Raw genomic sequence first — 19384 nt, forward strand, 5'->3', positions numbered from 1 at the left:
TATATCCCCTGGTCGGGGGCCAGGGCCCATGCAAGAGCCCCTGGGAGCATTAGGGGAGAACGGGCGCACACTCTCTCCCCAAAGTGTTTTCCCCTCACCAGTGGTGGCGAACCTTTTAGAGACCGAGTGCCCAAACTGTAAACCAAAAACCACTTATTTATCACAAAGTGCCCAAACTTGTTGAGCTTTTTTGGGGGAGCTGCCGACCAAAGTTTTGGAGCTTTTTGGGGGGGGGGGGGTCGCACAAAAGCTGCTGAGCTTTTTGGGGGGGGGGGGGAGAACAGAAATAAATGACAAATAATACCTTCGCTGGAATTAACATGCAGCGCCGACATCGTCGTCTGCCAAAGCGCCAAAAAAATACACACACACAGCACAATAAGGGTTAAAAAAACGAACGCTGTTATGCCCAATCAGAAACAACTACTGGCGCAGCAAATTGAAAAACAGATCAATCGCCGAACACAATCTCCAGCGACTAGCAAAAAAAAAAAAAAAAAAGTTCAAGGTTTCAACAGCGGGCGCAAGCCTGGGGGAAAAACAACAACAACAGCACGGATGGGCCGATGGTGCGCGTGCCAGCAGTGAGGGTTCTGCGTGCCAAATCTGGCGCGCGTGCCATAGGTTCGCCACCACTGCCCTATACTGACTCCACAGGCAGGTGGATGTCAGTTCTGTCCCCAGAGGGACAGATAGTCTGAACCAATGCCTAAGCCAGTGTTTTTCAACCACTGTTCCGCGGCACACTAGTGTGCCGCGAGATGTTGCCTGGTGTGCCGTGGGAAAAATTGAAAAATTACTTTATATATAGTCAATATAGGCACAGAGTTAAATTTTTCAACATTTTCTAATGGTGGTGTGCCTCGTGATTTTTTTCATGAAACAAGTGTGCCTTTGCCCAAAAAAGGTTGAAAAACACTGGCCTAAGCAATCACTCACTTATTTTGTATTCAATAAAGTTGTGGCCAAAATAATGCCAAAAACCTTAAACTTATATTCCGGTGTGAAGTGTGTTTTATTTGAGGGGCGGTTTGGGGACCTCAACACGCAACGTACAGGGCGGTCGCAAGAGGCTGTGCCAGTTTCAGCTGCTTGAATTTCTTTCTCCATTCTCTGACTTGCTCTGTGCACCGTAAAATGTTTTGATTCCTCGCTAAAAGCCTTCAAAACCGAGGCAAGGGACCCTGGGTATTCTTATTGGGTGACACAGCCCCCAGCCCCGTAAGCTCTTTGTTGAGTCCCAATTGTGACAAAGAAGAAAACATTTCAGAAATCTACGTGCCGATTCAGTTCTCGTCTGCACAACATGCGGCCCACAAACTGAATGCCATCTTTGCCAAGAAGCTTGATCCAACCTCCAGTTTTTATTTCCAACAGGAAATGATTGAAAAATGGAGGGAGGACAGACAAAACATGGCTGGTGAGCAGAGTCTGGCACGATGGGCCACAAACCACGATGGGCTGCACCACCGAGCATGCAATGGAATGACCCTTTTGCCGTAGAGTCACCGGCATGATCTCACGTATGCCAAAACAACACATTGCTTTCCACCCAGGTCCATACCTTGCAGCATCCAGAGGGGGCAGATTTAGTCTCGTCCCTCTGCACTAGAACATCTGTGTTGAATGTTGATCTATTCTGAGGAGAGAGAGAGAGAGAAACACACTTATATAACGTAAGCTGGATATTTTTAGGGTTCAGGTTTACTCCAATTGCTAGAAGGCACATTTTTAAAGATCCACGCACTCTGTGCTTTTAAGGTTAGATTAACAGACGACCTATTTCATACAGGTGAAACTCGAAAAATCAGAATATCGTGGAAAGGTTCTTTTCTTCCAGTAATTCAACTTAAAAGGTGAAACTAATATGTGGGAATATGTTTTGTAAATGCATTAATTAACCGGGTGCATTTATGGTTATTTATGATTATTTATGGTTGTTTATATTTGCTTTACTGTGTCCTTCCGCCTTGGAAGGAAAGTAAGAAAGGGGATCCGACAGGCAACTTACTGCCTGGATCCCTACGCGGGTAAAAAAAAGGCTCCAACTTCAAATCTAGTAACGGTCGTTAGTCTTCTTCCCGCCAAAATCTAGCCCGGTAACAGAACTTTCATTGGTTGTTGTACTTGCTATGACGTTGATTGTTCTTCTAATAAATAGTAGCCGCTCCCTGTTTGTGGTGTGGAGAAAGCGTGATCATTGTTGCGTGGCAAGGAAAGCAAAACCGAAACCAACCACGCAGGGCAGCGGTAGGCTTCTTCCATCAGACTGCAGTCTCCGTTGTTTTATTTCATTTTCGTTTTCACTTTAAATCCTTTTATTTGGCCCTTAGTTTTTGGCCGCCTTTGGATTTAGTTTTCCTTTTCGGAACCTTTTTGGATCAGACAGGCGCTTGCAGACACTCACGAGGCATCATCACGAACTCACAAGCTCAAACCTTCAGATTCCAGCCAGCGGACCCCTTTTTTCATGGCGCGGTGGGAGCGGGACTCCAGGATTACCGGCTGTCCCGTCTGCAGGCTGGGCCCATAGCTGGTGCCCGCAAGGCATCGGCTACCCCGACACTAATATATGAGATAGACTCATGACATGCAAAGCGAGATATGTCAAGCCTTTGCTTGTTATAATTGTGTGTGTGCTTTATGATCAAGTGATGTATAATTTTTATGGAATAAATCCATAGTGCAGAGAGAAAGGGTTAGTGCAGTTTCCTCTCCTACTTGCGAGTTTAAAGCGTGCAGAGGAAGATTCTACCACCACCACATTCTGTACAATGGGCAGGCTGTCTCTTAAAAGTAAAATAAAATTTCCCAGCAACTTACAAATCAGTAAGACTGGGCCACCCTTAAGGCTCTGCCTGCAGGACTATGCAACCCCCAACTACCGGTATGTTAAACGTGGCTGTTCTTTGGTATGAAAAGTGCAGCACAGAAAATCCCCGTTTCCTTAATGTATGCATTGACTTGCTTGCACTGCAAAGCGCGATTCTGAAATCCCGAGTTGGAAGTTTTCTCTAAAGTTACTATAGTGACAAACTCGCATGCATTTAATGACTGATAAACCACCCGTTCATCAGCGCTTCTCCCACCCACCCGCCCCTAGCAATAACCGCCTTCTAAATGCTTTTGAGTTTCAGCTACTCTATAATAAGCAAAACCAGATCCCGGGAGGGATTAAACGCCCCCAAGTTATTTAAAACTGAACTACTGTGGTCAGTATACTAAGCTGCCCTCCTTCAGAAAGCCACTGCAGGTCAGGATATTGCAGAAAAAAACCACAACACATACAGAGAGAGAGAGAGAGAGAGAGAGAGAGGAAGTAGAATGATAGTAATTGCAGCTTTTGACACTTGAGGCATATATTTTTAGGACCCGCTTATTTTTGTGACTGTTAAGTTGTGTTAAACTGCATTTAACATTGTGTTTTAATGTTGTAACCTGCCCCGAACCCTTAGGGTGAACGGCAGGTAAAGCAAATTAACAAGAATAATTTGTAAACAGTGGAGATGGGCTAAACCAGCCGGTGGTTTGGGGGTTTGGGAGTAACAGGAGAGCCATTGGTCACAGCACCTTAAGCTTTCACCTGTTGAAATGTTAGAGATCATGAGCCGCATCCGTGGCCAGTGATCATGTGACGAACCACAGCTCAGTGGTAGAATACAGACTCAATCACATGTACAAGTACAACAGTGGAAGTCTTCTCCCTGAGACCTCAGAGAGCTGCTGTTGTAGACCAGGAATTGCCAATAGGGTGCCCCAGAGATGTTGCTGGGTCAAAACTCCCATTATCTGATAACCAGAGATGTCATAATTCAATAGGATATGGAGGGCACAGAATTGGTTTCCCCTGGTGTAGACAACAGCGTTCGAAATTAGCCAAGCGCATTATGCACCTCTCAGCCAGTTGTCACCAAGTAAAGATGCCTGGGTGCCAGGATGGTGCCTGAGATCTCCAACATCCATGGGGTCACAAAGAGTCGGACACGACTGAACAAAAACAGCTAATGAAAACAATTGCTTACATAAATGGACTTAGAATCCTAGAGTTGGAAGAGACCACAAGGGCCATCCAGTCCAACCCCCTGCCAAGCAGGAAACACCATCAAAGCATTCCTGACAGGTGGCTGTCAAGCCTCTGCTTAAAGACCTCCAAAGAAGGAGACTCCACCACACTCCTTGGTAGCAAATTCCTTGGTAGCAAATTCGTGGACTTTTCCACGATACTCTATTTTTTTTTTTTTGTTTCACCTGTATAGGTGGACTGTCCCTGGATCAAGTGATTTTTCTTCCTTTAAGTTCTCAAAGCTCTTAACCTAGCCGGATGTTTAACTGACAAGTCAGTCGATCGTTTGAAAAAAAATGACTTGCCCAAAAACGGCAAGTGGAAATTCCGTTTTGGCAACTGTAGTCTTGGTTTAAGAAGCTGTTTGGTGCCTAGTTTATACATCTGAGTTTCTAACACTGGTAGACAAGGATCAACAGTGGTTCAATCCTAAGGCGACTTACTATGTTTACAGTCCTTTGGGGAAGGGCGCAGCGTTTGGCATGCACAAGGCTCCTAGATCAGTCCCTAACGAAACACTCCTGCGTCAAACTGCTGGAAGTGTAGACAGCCCAGATCTAGACGGATCAGCTGCCTAACTCAGCCTCATACGTCTTTCACATGCAAGCAGTCTTGCGCCATTCAGTGCCTCCTTGGAGTGGCCTGCTCATGGGTGCAGGAGAAATCACGCAGATTGCTGCTTTACCACCAGTCGCAAGCAAATCTGGGAGGGTGGGTGGGGGGATCGGCCAACAGCGGACACAGGGAGCCAAGCACGGAACAACCCGTCCACCTGCTCTAAATCAGCACAAACAATTCTAAAAATGTCACAACTGCCTTGCCAGACCAGTGCAGTAATCTGTACAGTCCAGAGTTCAATTTCCAGCATCAGTAAGCTTCTAGGAAATGCAAGAAAAGGACATGAATGCAGTGGCGGACCTACATTTTTGTGGCCCTAAACCTTGAACTTTCATGGGGGCCCCTTTGCAAACCAGCAGTGAAGTTTGGGTAATCACTTTTATCTCCTTCAGTGGGGTTGTTCTACCAGAATTTTCTTTTTTTAATGTAACTACTACATCTCAGATTTTGATTGAAACTGCTGGACTGAATTATCTCATATTACATGGAGCACATTTTACAAAACAACTCTTTTTTCTGGTTTTTCTAACAACCTATTCACGTACAGTTTCACTGTATGAGAGCTTCCTTGCAATGCCCTTTTCTAGAGGCAACATGAATCAAAGTTAAGTGTTCTTCAGCAGAACAGCCAGCTTACCGAGACAGTCCACTTTTACGACATTTATGCTACGCACTCTCAAACTTTGGGATTGTTTAAATATATGCAATAATAACAACAACAGTCAAGTTGAGTTGTGAAACTAATTGAGTCTATTAGACCCAATTTTTTTGAACAAGGAGGACTGAAGTTGGATCTGGGGACAACCCCCCCTCCCCCAGATTAGGGGTCCTGAAGTTTAAGATTTGTTAAATTTCACAGTAGATTTGCCTTCTGCATGAATTTCTTACTTCAGAGGCAGGGAACTTTCTTTCAGTTGTCTGAGGGTCAGTTTCTCAGGGACCAGATACCAGGGGTATTCAGTGCTCTTTGTACATTTCAGCAGGTTTACTCTTGAGTAAAACGTAGTTGAATACCACCCTGTGCACCTTGCCTGGGAGTCAGATTCGAGTAGCTTTTCAAATGCTTCCGTCTTCTTCAACTTCCTTCTCAGGATTTATTTCCATTTGTGCCAGAGGACTCTCAACTCTAAGAATATGCTGATTTATTCCTCCTACCAGCTCACGGATTCTTGTGGGGGCGGGGGAGAGATATTGCTAGCTGCCTTCAAATTAAAGCCCACAAGCTTATGATGTCTATCGGGGGTCCATTTCCTTTTGAAGGCCCCCCCGCAGAGCCCTCCATTCAAGCGATAGGAAATTACACAAGTCCGACTGACTGGAGAACATGCAACTTTTACACCTGTGAAGTCCGAGGTAACTTCAAAGCAAAGGAGGTCCTGGCTTTGGAATTCAAAACGAGCACTTCTTATTCAGTCAGGAAATTATCGAGAGTGGGCAGAGAAATCCCTGAGCTGAAAGGTGCATTTCCTTATGGGAGACAGGGAAGAATCTAACAATCTGCTAGTGCCTCAGTTCCTCTTCTGCAGAACTGGGAAACGGGTCAAGTCACCTCCTTGACTTCAAATTTTTTTTTTTAAGGAACTGATGAAAAACGATGTCCAGGTAGATGCCACCACATTATCCCTGTCTGGAAGGGCGATAGTGCAGCAGACGTGGGACAAAAATTAATCGGAACATTTGCGGTGCAAAGAGTTGTGAGATTTCAGCAGGAAGTGGCAGGGTAAGCACTGTGACTGCCCAAGAACTTTCAAAAACTGCGTTGAAAGCGGGACCACGTGGGGGCACTCCCAGTAACATCCTGAGCGCAAGTCATCTTGACTGAGTAATAAAAAGGATGTCGGGAGCGATCCGTTCCATGTGTGAATGGGCCATTGCAGGTGGGAATACCAGGGACACGGTGTTCCTTTCAACTCAAGTCAAAGGCTTTGCCTGATCTATGATGTACAGTGGTACCTCGGGTTACATACGCTTTAGGTTGCGTACCTTTCGGGCTACGATTTGCGCATGTGCAGAGTGTTATCCCCGGTTTTTGTCACCCTGCGCATGCGCAGAACAAATTTTTCGGGTTACATACTGTAACCCGGAACGAATTAAGTACGTAACCCGGGGTACCACTGTATATCATGAGTACGCAAATTAAGGCCCGGGGCCCAGATCCGGCCCAATAACCTTTTCAATCTGACCCACGGATGGTCAGGGAATCAGCATGTTTTTACATATGTAGAATGTGTCCTTTTATTTAAAATGCATCTCTGGGCTTGCCTGGTGTTTTTACACGAGTAGAATGTGTGCTTTTATTTAAAATGCATCTCTGGGTTATTTGTGGGGCATAGGAATTCGTTCACACACACACCCCAAAAAAATATAGTCCGGCCCCCCACAAGGTCTGAGGGACAGTGGACCGGCCCCCTGCTGAAAAGGTTTGCTGATCCTGATATATATCTAAAGCAGCAGCACTTTGAACAGTCATGGCTTACCCCAAAGAGATCTGCTTAAAGTGGTACAATGCCACTTTAAATGCATAGATGGGACCCATCAATGCAGGCAGTTAAGAACAGGGTGTGTTAGAAATTCGTATACAGTATTTAAGCTAGACAGCAAATGGCTCCTTAAACCAGAGGTTACAGTCACCAAAATGGAATGCCTAGTTATCATTTTTGGTGCCAAACGGCTCTAAAGTCCTATTTTTCCAATACCTGTACAACTTTCTGGCTCCTGAAATTTGTTCTGATTGTGCAGATAAAATATCGCGGATAGAATTCTACAGGGTGCGTTGCCAGTGTGTGAAAACAGTCCAGATCCAAGGATCGCCAGACATGCACCTCCAGATGGCAGAGATGTCGGGCCCGGGACACTTCACTTGGTCGCATGTGGCCGATAGCCAGGTGCAAAATGCGCCTGGCGAATTTCGGATGGTGGTTGGACTAGATGACCCTCGTGGTCCCCTTCCAACGCTACCATTCTGTGAAGTGCTTGCCTAGTGCACCAACCCCTATCCCACCGGAGCTAACCAGATGTCTACCGGAAGCGAGACACGAGTGCCACAGAAATCTCCACACTCGCAACTCCTAGCGCAGGGGTCCCCAAACTAAGGCCCCGGGGGCCGGATGCGGCCCAGTCGCCTTCTAAATCCAGCCCGCGGACGGTCCGGGAATCAGCGTGTTTTTACATGAGTAGAATGTGTCCTTTTATTTAAAATGCACCTCTGGGTTATTTGTGGGAAATAGGAATTCGTTCATATTTTTTTTCCAAAATATAGTCCGGCCCCCCACAAGGTCTGAGGGACAGCGGACCGGCCCCCTGCTGAAAAAGTTTGCTGACCCCCGTCCTAGCGAATGGCATTTAGATCTGATCGTGGAGTGGTGCAAGAAGATTGGAAGAAATTCAGAGACTATATGAAAAAACGTGAAAAGATAGAGATATGAACTGGAAATCAGCTGAACTAATGGTGACAGCATGAATTGTTTTTAGAAAAAGTAGGATATAATTGATAGAATTGTTGATTTGTGTAGGTATGATATAAGTTTATAAAAGAAGAGATAAGATGATAGATTAGGAATAGACTGATTGTTTATGATGATTTAAAGTTGTTATAAAGTTACTAAAGTAAATTTGAAATGAACACAGCACAGAGGATGGGAGGAAGTCCATTAAGTAAGAACCAAACAAGTTTAAGGATGCTAAAGAATTTATTTGTGGTGTTTTTGATGTTTGAATTTTTGTTGTTTAGTCAAGCGTTTTTATATGTATTTTTTCTTTTTATTTTCTTTTTTTTGGTTTGTAGTATGTGTAGCGTTTGTATTTTGTATTTTGTTTTTCTTTTATATGAAATATCATAAATTTTCTTTTAAAAAAAGAGATCTGATCGTGGAGGTTGCGCAGTAACCATCATGACAAGCAGCCATCTCCAATGATTTGTGTCTCTATCTACTTTCTGCTCACCCTGCAACAATTTACTACACTCTGTCATTAACCCTACTTTTCACTTGCATTTCCTCTGCTAAAAAGCCCCAAACGCTGCAATTTTTTCCCTTGCAGAGGAGTTGCCCCAGAGATCCCTGATCATTCTGATTGCCCTTTTCCAGCTCAGCAGCGCCTGCATATCCAGTTGCCACTCGAGTGTTTGGTAATCAAACGCCGAGAAATCAAGTGGCGGGCATGATTTCAGGGAAGAGCCAGCAAGCACACTTGGAGAGCTGGGAGGGTGTTTTCTGCAAGAAACCGCAGAGAACAGCAACGTTCAGAAAACTGGAGCTGTGCAGATTATGAAAAAGTGCAAGGATAACTAACAGAGGGGAAAGAATCAGAAATGTAAACCATATATTGACAGAGTCTGAAAGGACTAAAAGGAGGAATATACAGCGCAGCACTAAAGGGACAATAAAATATGAACTCCTACAAATACTCCCTTTACAGATAATAAATATACGGAAGAGTAAACGTATTCTCCACCTGCGAGTTTCATTGTTATTGAGAATAAAGGTTCTATAGTCTTAAATGAGCCAGATATTTGCACATCCTGGTGGCACTGAGAGGACATGTGCCTCAATACTTGTATAAGAAATAAAATAATAAAAATACGTGAGATCGTTCAAGCGCTGTCCGTTAGATACTCATAGCTCGTGAGAGATCTTTTCAGGAAGAGAAAACTGGAGTTCCTCTCCAAAGAGGAATAATTTAAAATTTTGTACTAGGCAAAACAGGTTGGCTCTGTAACCTTTCGATCAAGGATGGGGAATATTTCCAATCCAAGGGCCGCATTCCTTTTGGGGCAATACTCCAAGGGCCGCATGGCGGTGGTGGGCGGAGCCACAAATGTAGATTCTACCTCTGTACAGCTGGCTAGTTTTGACACAGACACAAACTTTTTTTTAAGCATCCTTCTCTGTCCTCCATCCAGACAAGCAAGAGCAATTGAACATTCAACTTCTCACATGGTTTAACATTCCATCCCTCTTCCCAGGGAACTCTGGGAATTGCAGTTCTGTGAAGGACAATAGGGGGGCCTCCTAACAACTCTCAGCACCCTTAACAAACTACAGCTCCCAGGATTCTTTGGAAGTCATGACTGTTTAAAGTGGCCGATGCTTCTTTTCAAATTTATAGCGCAGCTGGACCCCACATGCGATTTTCTGCATCAAGTCTTTTAGCTGATACCTCATTTCATCAAATTCAATGTTTTCCAGACAAGGTGACTTCCGGCTACCAAAATGCCCGAGATCAATGAGCTCACTGGTTTTGGTTCGAAGGGCAGACCTTTCTTTTACCTTCACACAGACGTCTTTAAAGGATTTTACTTAAAACAACGAACAGCTGTCAACAAGCAACAAACAGCTGCTACAAACAGGAGGCAGCCTTCCTGCGTTTACAGGAGAAGTTAGCCAGGGTGGCGTTTTGTTTTGTTTTTCCCCTTCAGGAATGGTCAAAGCACCCAGGGAGGCTGCAGAGTGCAGAGCACCAGAGATGATTTGCAGAAGGAAAGAAAGCACACTCGCGATGAAGCCGAACGCTGGAAGATTCAAGAGAGGTAAAATGAAGCATTTCTTTATGCAGAACATAGTTAAACTATGGAACTCTTAAGAGGCAGTGAAGACCACCAATTTGGACGGCTTTAAAAGACTAATTCAAGGCGGAGAGGGCTATTGGTGGCTGTCCTCTGCCTCCACAGTTTGAGGCAGCAGCACCTCTGAATACCAGTTGCTGGAAAACACAGGAGACAAGAGAACTCTTGGCCTCAAATCCAGCTTTCTCACAAGCATCTGGTTGGCCACAGTGAAAACAGGATGCTGGGTTGTTGGGTCACTGGCCTGATCCAGCAGGTTCTTGTTGTTTTCTTTTGCTTCTAAGTCAGTTAATCATACCAAAAACCCGCTCCCCACCCACGAGAATTTCACTGAAATTTTGGATAAGCCTCAGATGCAGTTTCTTTTCTCATTAATTGATGGAGAACAGAGTCGTCAACAGATTTTCCACACCTATCAGCTGATCACCCATTCCCACCACCCTTCTGAGTAATACCCCTCCCCACTCCCTCACTATATTTAAGAATCTGGTGACTTCTGTTTCAGTGTATCTGAAGAAGTGTGCATGCACACGAAAGCTCATGTATCCAAGAACAAACTCAGTTGGTCTCTAAGGTGCTACTGGAAAGAATTTCCTATTTTGTTTCGATTGATGGAGAACAGTTAGGGGAAGAATGCCATATTTTGGGGGACATCATTACTTCATATACGAATGGTTACGAATGGGATCCGTTCCAGAGCCCCGTTCGTAACCCGTGACGTGCTTAACCTGAAGCGCATGTGCGCAATGCGATTTGGCGCTTCTGCGCATGACGTCATTTGACACGTCTGCGCATGCGCGAACCGCCGAACCCGGAAGTAACGTGTTCCGTTATTTCCGGGTTCGGCGCGTTCGTAACCCGTGTCGTACGCACCCTGAAGCATGCGTAACATGAGGCATGACTGTAGTTGTTTAGCAAAACCAATGAGGCAATGCATCTCCAAGATATGTCTCATGGGGCCCCCCATGCCTGCCCTGTTGATAAGAATCGACGTTCCTATTCAATGCTTTGTTGCTGCTGGAGGGAAACTAAACAGTCTGGGAAGGGAACCCACACAAAGCAAAACAATGCCCAAGACTGTAAGAGGTCTCTTCCCCTGCCAAAAAGGTTTCTGCCGCAGCAACGCAAGGTAATACCACTCTCAAGACTGCCTGGAACCAGCCAGGTGGAGGAGAAATAATAATGGGGATAGGAGAGGATGACGGTTTGGAAAGGATATCAGCAAATTGATTTTGACAGCTGTATAGGAGAAGGATTTTTAGTATTCACAGATGGATATGACAGCACCATCATAAAGTGAGGGAGAGAGAAGGGAGACAGAATTTCCATTTGCTTGGTTTGAAGTGCTATTGTCAAGTAGCTCTTTAGATATACAGCAGCTGGGGAGGTTATGGCAAGAAGATGGAGAGATCTCCCTCAGCAGAACCGTGTCCAAATGTTCGGCTGGTCACAAATACAGGTAGGTAGCCGTGTTTGTTTGCCATAGTCAAAACAAAATGAAAAATAAAAAAATTCCTTGCAGTAGCACCTTAGAGACCAACTAAGTTTGTTCTTGGTATTAGCTTTCCTGTGCATGCACATGAAAGAAGTGCCGTATTTTACGCTCCATAAGACGCACTTTTTCCCTCCTAAAAAGGAAGGGAAAATCACTGTGTGCCTTATGGAGCGAAGGCTTCGCTCCCACTGCCTCCCCTCATCCCCTGCCGCGTTCGGCGGGAGGTGGGGGGAGGCAGCGGTGATGTTGCTGGATCATGCCAGCACCTCCGTTCACCGAAAGAAGCTTCTTTTGGCGAGCGGAGCTGCTAGCACGATCCACCAACATCTCTGCCGCCTCCCCCCACCTCCCGCCAAACGCGACGGGGGATGGGGGGAGGCGGCGGGAAGCGAAGGGGATGTTGGTGGATCGTGCCAGCAGCTCCGTTCACGATCCACCAACATCTCCGCTGCCTCCCCAGCAGAGGGGTGGTGGAGGAAACAGCGGGAAACCTAAGGAAGCGGGGATGAGCAGCTGTGAAGGGAGAAGGGGCTTCCCCTCCAGCGCCCCCCTCCCGGTTTTTTAGAGGAGGAAAACCAGGAAAATATTTTTTCCTGGTTTTCCCCCTTTGAAAAACAAGTGCGTCTTGTGGTCCGGAGCGCCTTATGGACCGAAAAATACGGTATCTGAAGAAGTGTGCATGCACACGAAAGCTCATACCAAGAACAAACTTAGTTGGTCTCTAAGGCGCTACTAGAAGGATTTTTTATTATTATTTTGTTTTGGCTGGTCACAAAGTTAGTTCTACTGTGCTTCCAGCAAAATGGGGGGGGGAGCCTCTGAACCCCCAGACATCACTAGGCTTCTATTTCCATCATCTGCAACCAACATGGCCAACGGTCTGGGATGATTGGGGCTTGAGCAACAACATCTGGCGGGTCAGAGATTTATTGGCCCCCCTTTGTGTCCCACCTTTCCTCAAAGGATCTCAAGGGTCTCTTCCTTCCCATTTTTAACCTCACAACGCTATGAAGCAGGTTAAGCCAAAAGATAGCAATATGCCTCAAGTAACCCAGTGTGCGGCCAAGTGGGGATTTGAGCCCTGGTTTCTCAGGTCCTAGTCCAACTCTCTAATCCCATGGTTTCTCAAACTTGGTTCTCCAGCTGTTGTTGGACTACAACTCCCGTCATCGCTAACTAGCAGGACTACCCAGTATACCAACACTGGATCATACCACAACCCCCTACAGCACGGCCAATGGTCCGAAGCGGTGAGAATGGCAGAGTGACATCATCTGGAAGACGCCATGCTGATGCCATGATCTTGTTAGACAGTAAAAATTCATGTTAAATTGCTGTTTTAGGGGTTGTTTTTAAAAGTTTGGAACGGATTAATCCATTTTGCATTGCTTTCTATCGGACAGCGCGCCTTGGTTTGGGAAATAAGGATGGAACTATGTAGAGGCTTGCTTTAGTTTTCCCCACATTGTGATTTCTGCATAACACACAGACATCACGAAGCCAACATCATGATATGGACTTGAAACCGGTTTTGGACGATATATCACCGAGCCCACATAATGATTCGCAAAATAATGCCAGGCCAGAAACGATGAAACCGTTATCACAATATGGACTTCAAACCGCTTTGGGACAATATATTGATATATTGTCCAGCCCTACTTGTGAGAACAGGGTGCTGGACTAGATGGGACATGGCCCTGATCCATCAGGGCCCTTCTCCCTTTCCTATGACACTTTTCTAGGTGCCACGTGAGCAAGTTCTCTTTCCCAGACTTTGCCTGCTTGGCTTTAAAAAAGGAACTTTGAGCTTTCCCCCCTTGGAGTTAATGCAACAGCGTTCTCTGTCACGGGCCAGGAGTTGGCTTCACCTGCTGAGCAGCAGCCCGAAGGAGAAGGCGGCGAAGTGACTCCACCTGATTCAGATCGGCCTTCTTGTTCTCGATGAGAACCAGCTGGCTCCGGCTTTCTTAAGCAGGGTTTCCAGCCTCAGCCGGTTGCTAGAAAGAACATTGGTCATTCCTGGTCAGGCTTTGCTGCTTCTTGTGACCTTGGGACCCTGGGTATCTTGATCCCCGGATCGTCTGACTACATTAGCCAATGCAATTGTGGGCTGCATCAATAGGAGTATAGCATCTAGATCAAGGGAAGTAATAGTACCACTGTATTCTGCTCTGGTCAGACCTCACCTGGAATACTGTGTCCAGTTCTGGGCACCACAGTTCAAGAAGGATACTGGCAAGCTGGAATGTGTCCAGAGGAGGGCAACCAAAATGGTCAAAGGCCTGGAAACGATGCCTTATGAGGAACGGCTTAGGGAGCTGGGTATGTTTAGCCTGGAGAAGAGAAGGTTAAGGGGTGATATGATAGCCATGTTCAAATATATCAAAGGATGTCATATAGAGGGAGAAAGGTTGTTTTCTGCTGCTCCAGAGAAGCGGACACGGAGCAATGGATTCAAACTACAAGAAAGAAGATTCCACCTAAACATTAGGAAGAACTTCCTGACAGTAAGAGCTGTTCGACAGTGGAATTTGCTGGCAAGGAGTGTGGTGGAGTCTCCTTCTTTGGAGGTCTTTAAGCGGAGGCTTGACAGCCATCTGTCAGGAATGCTTTGATGGTGTTTCCTGCTTGGTAGGGGGTTGGACTGGATGGCCCTTGTGGTCTCTTCCAACTCTAGGATTGTATGATTAACTGACATACTCCTGACCAGGCATAGGCAAACTTGACCCTCCAGATGTTTTGGGACTACAATTCCCATCATCCCTGACCGCTGGTCCTGTTAGCTAGGGATGATGGGAGTTGTAGTCCCAAAACATCTCGAGGGCAGAGTTTGCCTATGACCTGGATTCTGAACTTAGGACTGGACTGAACATTGTACATGGGCCCTTGCCCCCCCCCCTGGTATCATCAAGTACTCAGCTGGTTAACTGGCTTCTCCCTCCACTGAGTTCTGCCATGGCTGGCAGCACCGGACTACGACATTCTTCTGCTTTGACCTTAACTCAGTACTTCAGTAACCCAAGCAGGAAGCAGGATCACAAAAGCTCACAATGCCAAGCACTTCTTGTGGCAGTTTGGAGTCGCATATCTGCTATTTCTATCTTGTGCTGGAGGTTTTCTTTAAATGGGGGGGGGGACGGACAATTGTGTTTTCTGCAGCACAGGGAAGTCCGGGCGAATGTCATTCTTCAGGCGCATGTTGAGTTAGCAGCGTACGAAGCGGAAATATGTCTTTATTTTTTCCCACCCAAGAACAGAACCTTGATTCCCTCCCTCTGGCCAGTGCTTTCGGACACACTGAGGCTTCAGTTTATAAAAAATATTACCACCAATTGGGCATGCTTCACCCCAAACAATGGGGAAGTGGGCAATGGGTCCAGCAGGGCTTAATATAAATTTATATGCCGCCCACCTGACTGGGTTTGCAAGGGGTTGGACTCTATGACCCTCATGTTGTTGTTGTTGTTGTTCAGTCGTTCAGTCGTGTCCGACTCTTCGTGACCCCATGGACCAGAGCACGCCAGGCACGCCTATCCTTCACTGCCTCTCGCAATTTGGCCAAACTCATGTTAGTAGCTTCGAGAACACTGTCCAACCATCTCATCCTCTGTCGTCCCCTTCTCCTTGTGCCCTCCATCTTTCCCAACATCAGGGTCTTTTCTAGGGAGTCTTCTCTTCTCATGAGGTGGCCAAAGAACTGGAGCCTCAGCTTCAGGGATCTGTCCTTCTAGTGAGCACTCAGGGCTGATTTCTTTGAGAATGGATCGGTTTGATCTTCTTGCAGTCCATGGGACTCTCAAGAGTCTCCTCCAGCACCATAATTCAAAAGCATCAATTCTTCGGCGATCAGCCTTCTTGATGGTCCAGCTCTCACTTCCGTACATTACTACTGGGAAAACCATAGCTTTAACTATACGGACCTTTGTCGGCAAGGTGATGTCTTTGCTTTTTAAGATGCTGTCTAGGTTTGTCATTGCTTTTCTCCCAAGAAGCAGGCGTCTTCTAATTTCGTGACTGCTGTCACCGTCTGCAGTGATCATGGAACCCAAGAAAGTGAAATCTCTCACTGCCTCCATTTCTTCCCCTTCTATTTGCCAGGAGGTGATGGGACCAGTGGCCATGATCGTAGTTTTTTTGATGTTGAGCTTCAGACCATATTTTGCGCTCTCCTCTTTCACCCTCATTAAAAGGTTCTTTAATTCCTCCTCACTTTCTGCCATGACCCTCATGGTCCCTTCCAACTCCTTGATTCTATGATCTAGTCCAGCACATTGGCGGCCCCCCCCCCCCCCGACGTAAAAACCGTCCCAGACGAGCCTGCCCTCCCTGAAAGGTTGTCTGGGGAGGGAACAATCCGTTCTCTGCGTCCTGATAATGGCAGAGGCATGGCTGGCTGGGACAATGGGTAGGGCCCTTATCACAAGGTCCTTATCAGAAGACAGGGCCTTTGACTGTCCCTTTACCTTTATCCAAGGCAAACCTTTCCCAAGGTCTGTAAAAAAAAAAGTCCATAAGCTCACAAGACTAGATAAGACAGGTATGTTTTACCCAGGGCTATAAAAGAACGTGGCGAGTGTAATGGGACATTCTCCCTTAGTTCAGTGGCAGCTGCTCAAACTTAGCTGTGCTGAGTGTTGCAGCCTAAGTTCACTGAAAAGGGGCCATTTCATTGTCACGGGTGGGACACTTGGACCATGTTTTTTGGTATTCACGCATGTGTAACAATGTAAACCAAAATTCAAACTATGTTCTTAATAAGATACTGAAGAGTTTACTAATTTTTTTATTATTTTTATAGATATTTTTTGACAATTTTATTAAATGTTAAAGTATCGTCACGGGCGGGACCAAAAAAGAACATGGAGCTTGAGAGAAGTTTGATTTATGGAAAAACTCTGCGAGTTGCGAGGTGACATCAATGATAAACTCAGCGTATCTGTTTAAATCAATGTTTGTTGGTTACAACTATGCAATCAGAAATTAAGTTTAAGGAATTTAACGATACAAAATTAAGGGGGAAATGCTGTCACGGGTGGGACAACCATCAGAAAACTTTTAACTCGAACACTTCTGTGAAGACTACGTGGGTGGACTTTTGAAAAGAAGGTCCGTAAACTAAACTTCTTTTGTCTTTAGCTTTAAAAAAAATGGTTAGACTGCCCGTTTGGAATCTTCCTCACCAAAGTCCAGCGCTCATCTAGCATTCTTATCAGGCTCGTTTTTCATGGAATGGCCCAAAGCGTTATTCTCTCTTTTTCTTTCCATTTACTGTATTTTTAAAAACCTGGCTACCGCTTCCACAGTCTGGTGGCCAGCAATTAAGGTACTGACATGGGGTTGTGTCCAGTGGTGTTGCTACGCTAACCATAGAATCGCAGGATCTCCGATAGGTTGGGTTTGACGGGACCCCATGGGTCATCTAGCCCAACCCCCTCCATTGCAGGTTTAAGTCTTCCATCAGCTGTACAGGGAGGGGGGCAAATCTTAGGTTTTCGCCTTCCCCGTTGCACCCCTCCAGCCGATGAAGCTACAGATGAAGCAAACTGCCCTTAGTGGTTTACTTTAAGTGTGCCTATCTCAGCTGTTGCTAGTGTATGGAGGAGACAAGCCCTTACCCCTGGGCTTAGCAAGATTACTGCTGCCGTGAGCGCTGGATGGAAGACCTGCTCCCTGCTGCATGGCCCATTTCCACCTGGCCTAGGGGGGCGGAAACCAAACTCGCCCTGAAATATTCAAAGAGGTTTCTCGGAGGCCGGAGAGACATTGGATTGGGGCAACTGGCTAAAATGTTTTAAACCCTTTTAATTTTGATTCTTCTGTTTTGTTTTTGTTGGGTTGGGGTTGGTTCAATGTTTAGTTGGGGCTGGCAGTTATTTTAATTTTGGTGTAACTAAACTGATTATTACTGGGACGCAGGTGGCGCTGTGGGTTAAACCACAGAGTCTAGGGCTTGCTGATCAGAAGGTCGGCGGTTCGAATCCCTGCCAAGGGGTGAGCTCCGGTTGCTCGGTCCCAGCTCCTGCCCACCTAGCAGCCCGAAAGCACGTCGAAGTGCAAGTAGATAAATAGGTACCGCTCCAGTGGGAAGGTAAACGGCGTTTCCGAGCACTGCTCTGGTTCGCCAGAAGCGGCTTTGTCATGCTGGCCACATGAACTGGAAGCTGTCTGCGGACAAACGCTGGCTCCCTCGGCCTATAGAGCGAGATGAGCGCCGCAACCCCAGAGTCGGACAGGACTGGACCTGATGGTCAGGGGTCCCTTTACCTTTTTAAACTGATTATTACTATTTTATTTTTATTATTCTACTGATTTATTGGTTTATTTATAGTCTGTATAAGGTATTCTGCTTTTTAATGTTTGATGGTTCGTTATGTTTCTATATACAGTGCTACCTTGGTTGTCGAACGGCTGGGCTCCTGAACAAATTGCCTCCCAACACCACAAACCTGTAAGTGTTCTGGTTTCCGGATGTTTTTGGGAAGCCGAACATCCGACGCGGCTTCTGGTTGAGTGCAGGAAGCTGATGCAGCCAATTGGAAGCTGTGCCTTGGTTTTAGAACGGTTCCGTGAGTCGAACGGACTCCCGGAATGGATTAAGTTCAACAACCAAGGTACCACTGTATGTTGTAAGCCACCCAGAGTGACTGGGGAAACCCAGCCAGATGGGCAGGATAGAAATAATGAAAATTATTATTACTATTATTATTATTATTATTATTATTATTATTTACTATGTCCCTACCCATATTGCTTTGCTTCGCTCCAGGAAACCACGATCATCAGAAAGCCAAGGACAAACTCTGGCTGCATCATAGTTTCTTGAATTTCAGATTCAACTCTACACCAGGAACTGTGGTTTGTTTCCTCCAAGCACAAGTGAGGAGAAGAAATGTGGGTGCACACACGATGAGCCAAACTTTACATATTTCCATGACATGTAAGCACAACCTTGGTCTGCCAAAGCTTTGCTGCTGATCTATTTCAAGCCCCCAGTTGGGAAGAAGAGTTTGCAGATCAGGGACGGAGAATCTTTTGAGCCTCCGGTTGTTGTTGTCCGACAGTTTCTCCCCGTTATTCCTGACCGTTGGGCCCTGCTAAACAAACACACCCACACCACAATCTGCTCAAACTGGGCACGCGGCACAAGAAGTGCAGAACCTGGTGCTTCTACAGGTCACTTTCTCCACACACACAACACACACACACCCGCCCCTGATATTTCTGTTTGTTCATTTGTGGCCAAGAACTGCTGATACCAAATCTTAGGCCTGGCAGAATGCCCAGGGACACGGAATAAGCCAGCAAAACCATCTGCCAAACTAAATGTTATTTGTGCATGTGTCCGGACTCAAGGTTTCCTTAGATAATGGGGATTGCGGGAGATTGGGGCACTTACAGGGAGGGAGATCTGTGTGTGTTTAACCCCTCCAGCGCACTAACTAAAACGCCCACCCACCCAGGGGAGTATTTCTGCACCGGCTGAGCTCGAGAGTTTTGGAGGCTGCCCAGAACATGCGCTAACTGCTAGGTTAGGACATTTGCAGCGGAGAGAACCAGCTGCTGTCTGGGGGAGGGTTAAGCAAACCCTCCCCCCCCCCGCATCCCAGTTCTCCCCTGCAAAAATGCCCCCCAGGACCTACAT

General features: G+C 46.2%; 1 protein-coding gene across 1 annotated transcript in view; it reads right to left on the reverse strand.

Moving 5' to 3' along the window:
• Positions 1–19384, reverse strand: part of LOC117050449 — a 140427-nt gene that overhangs the window by 49197 nt on the left and 71846 nt on the right. The window contains exon 5 of the mRNA XM_033156114.1: positions 1565–1639. Coding sequence (XP_033012005.1) covers positions 1565–1639 — 75 coding nt within the window. The remainder of the gene's footprint in view (positions 1–1564; positions 1640–19384) is intronic.

The sequence above is a fragment of the Lacerta agilis genome, chromosome 7 (assembly GCF_009819535.1).
Source record: "Lacerta agilis isolate rLacAgi1 chromosome 7, rLacAgi1.pri, whole genome shotgun sequence".
NCBI lineage: Eukaryota > Metazoa > Chordata > Lepidosauria > Squamata > Lacertidae > Lacerta > Lacerta agilis.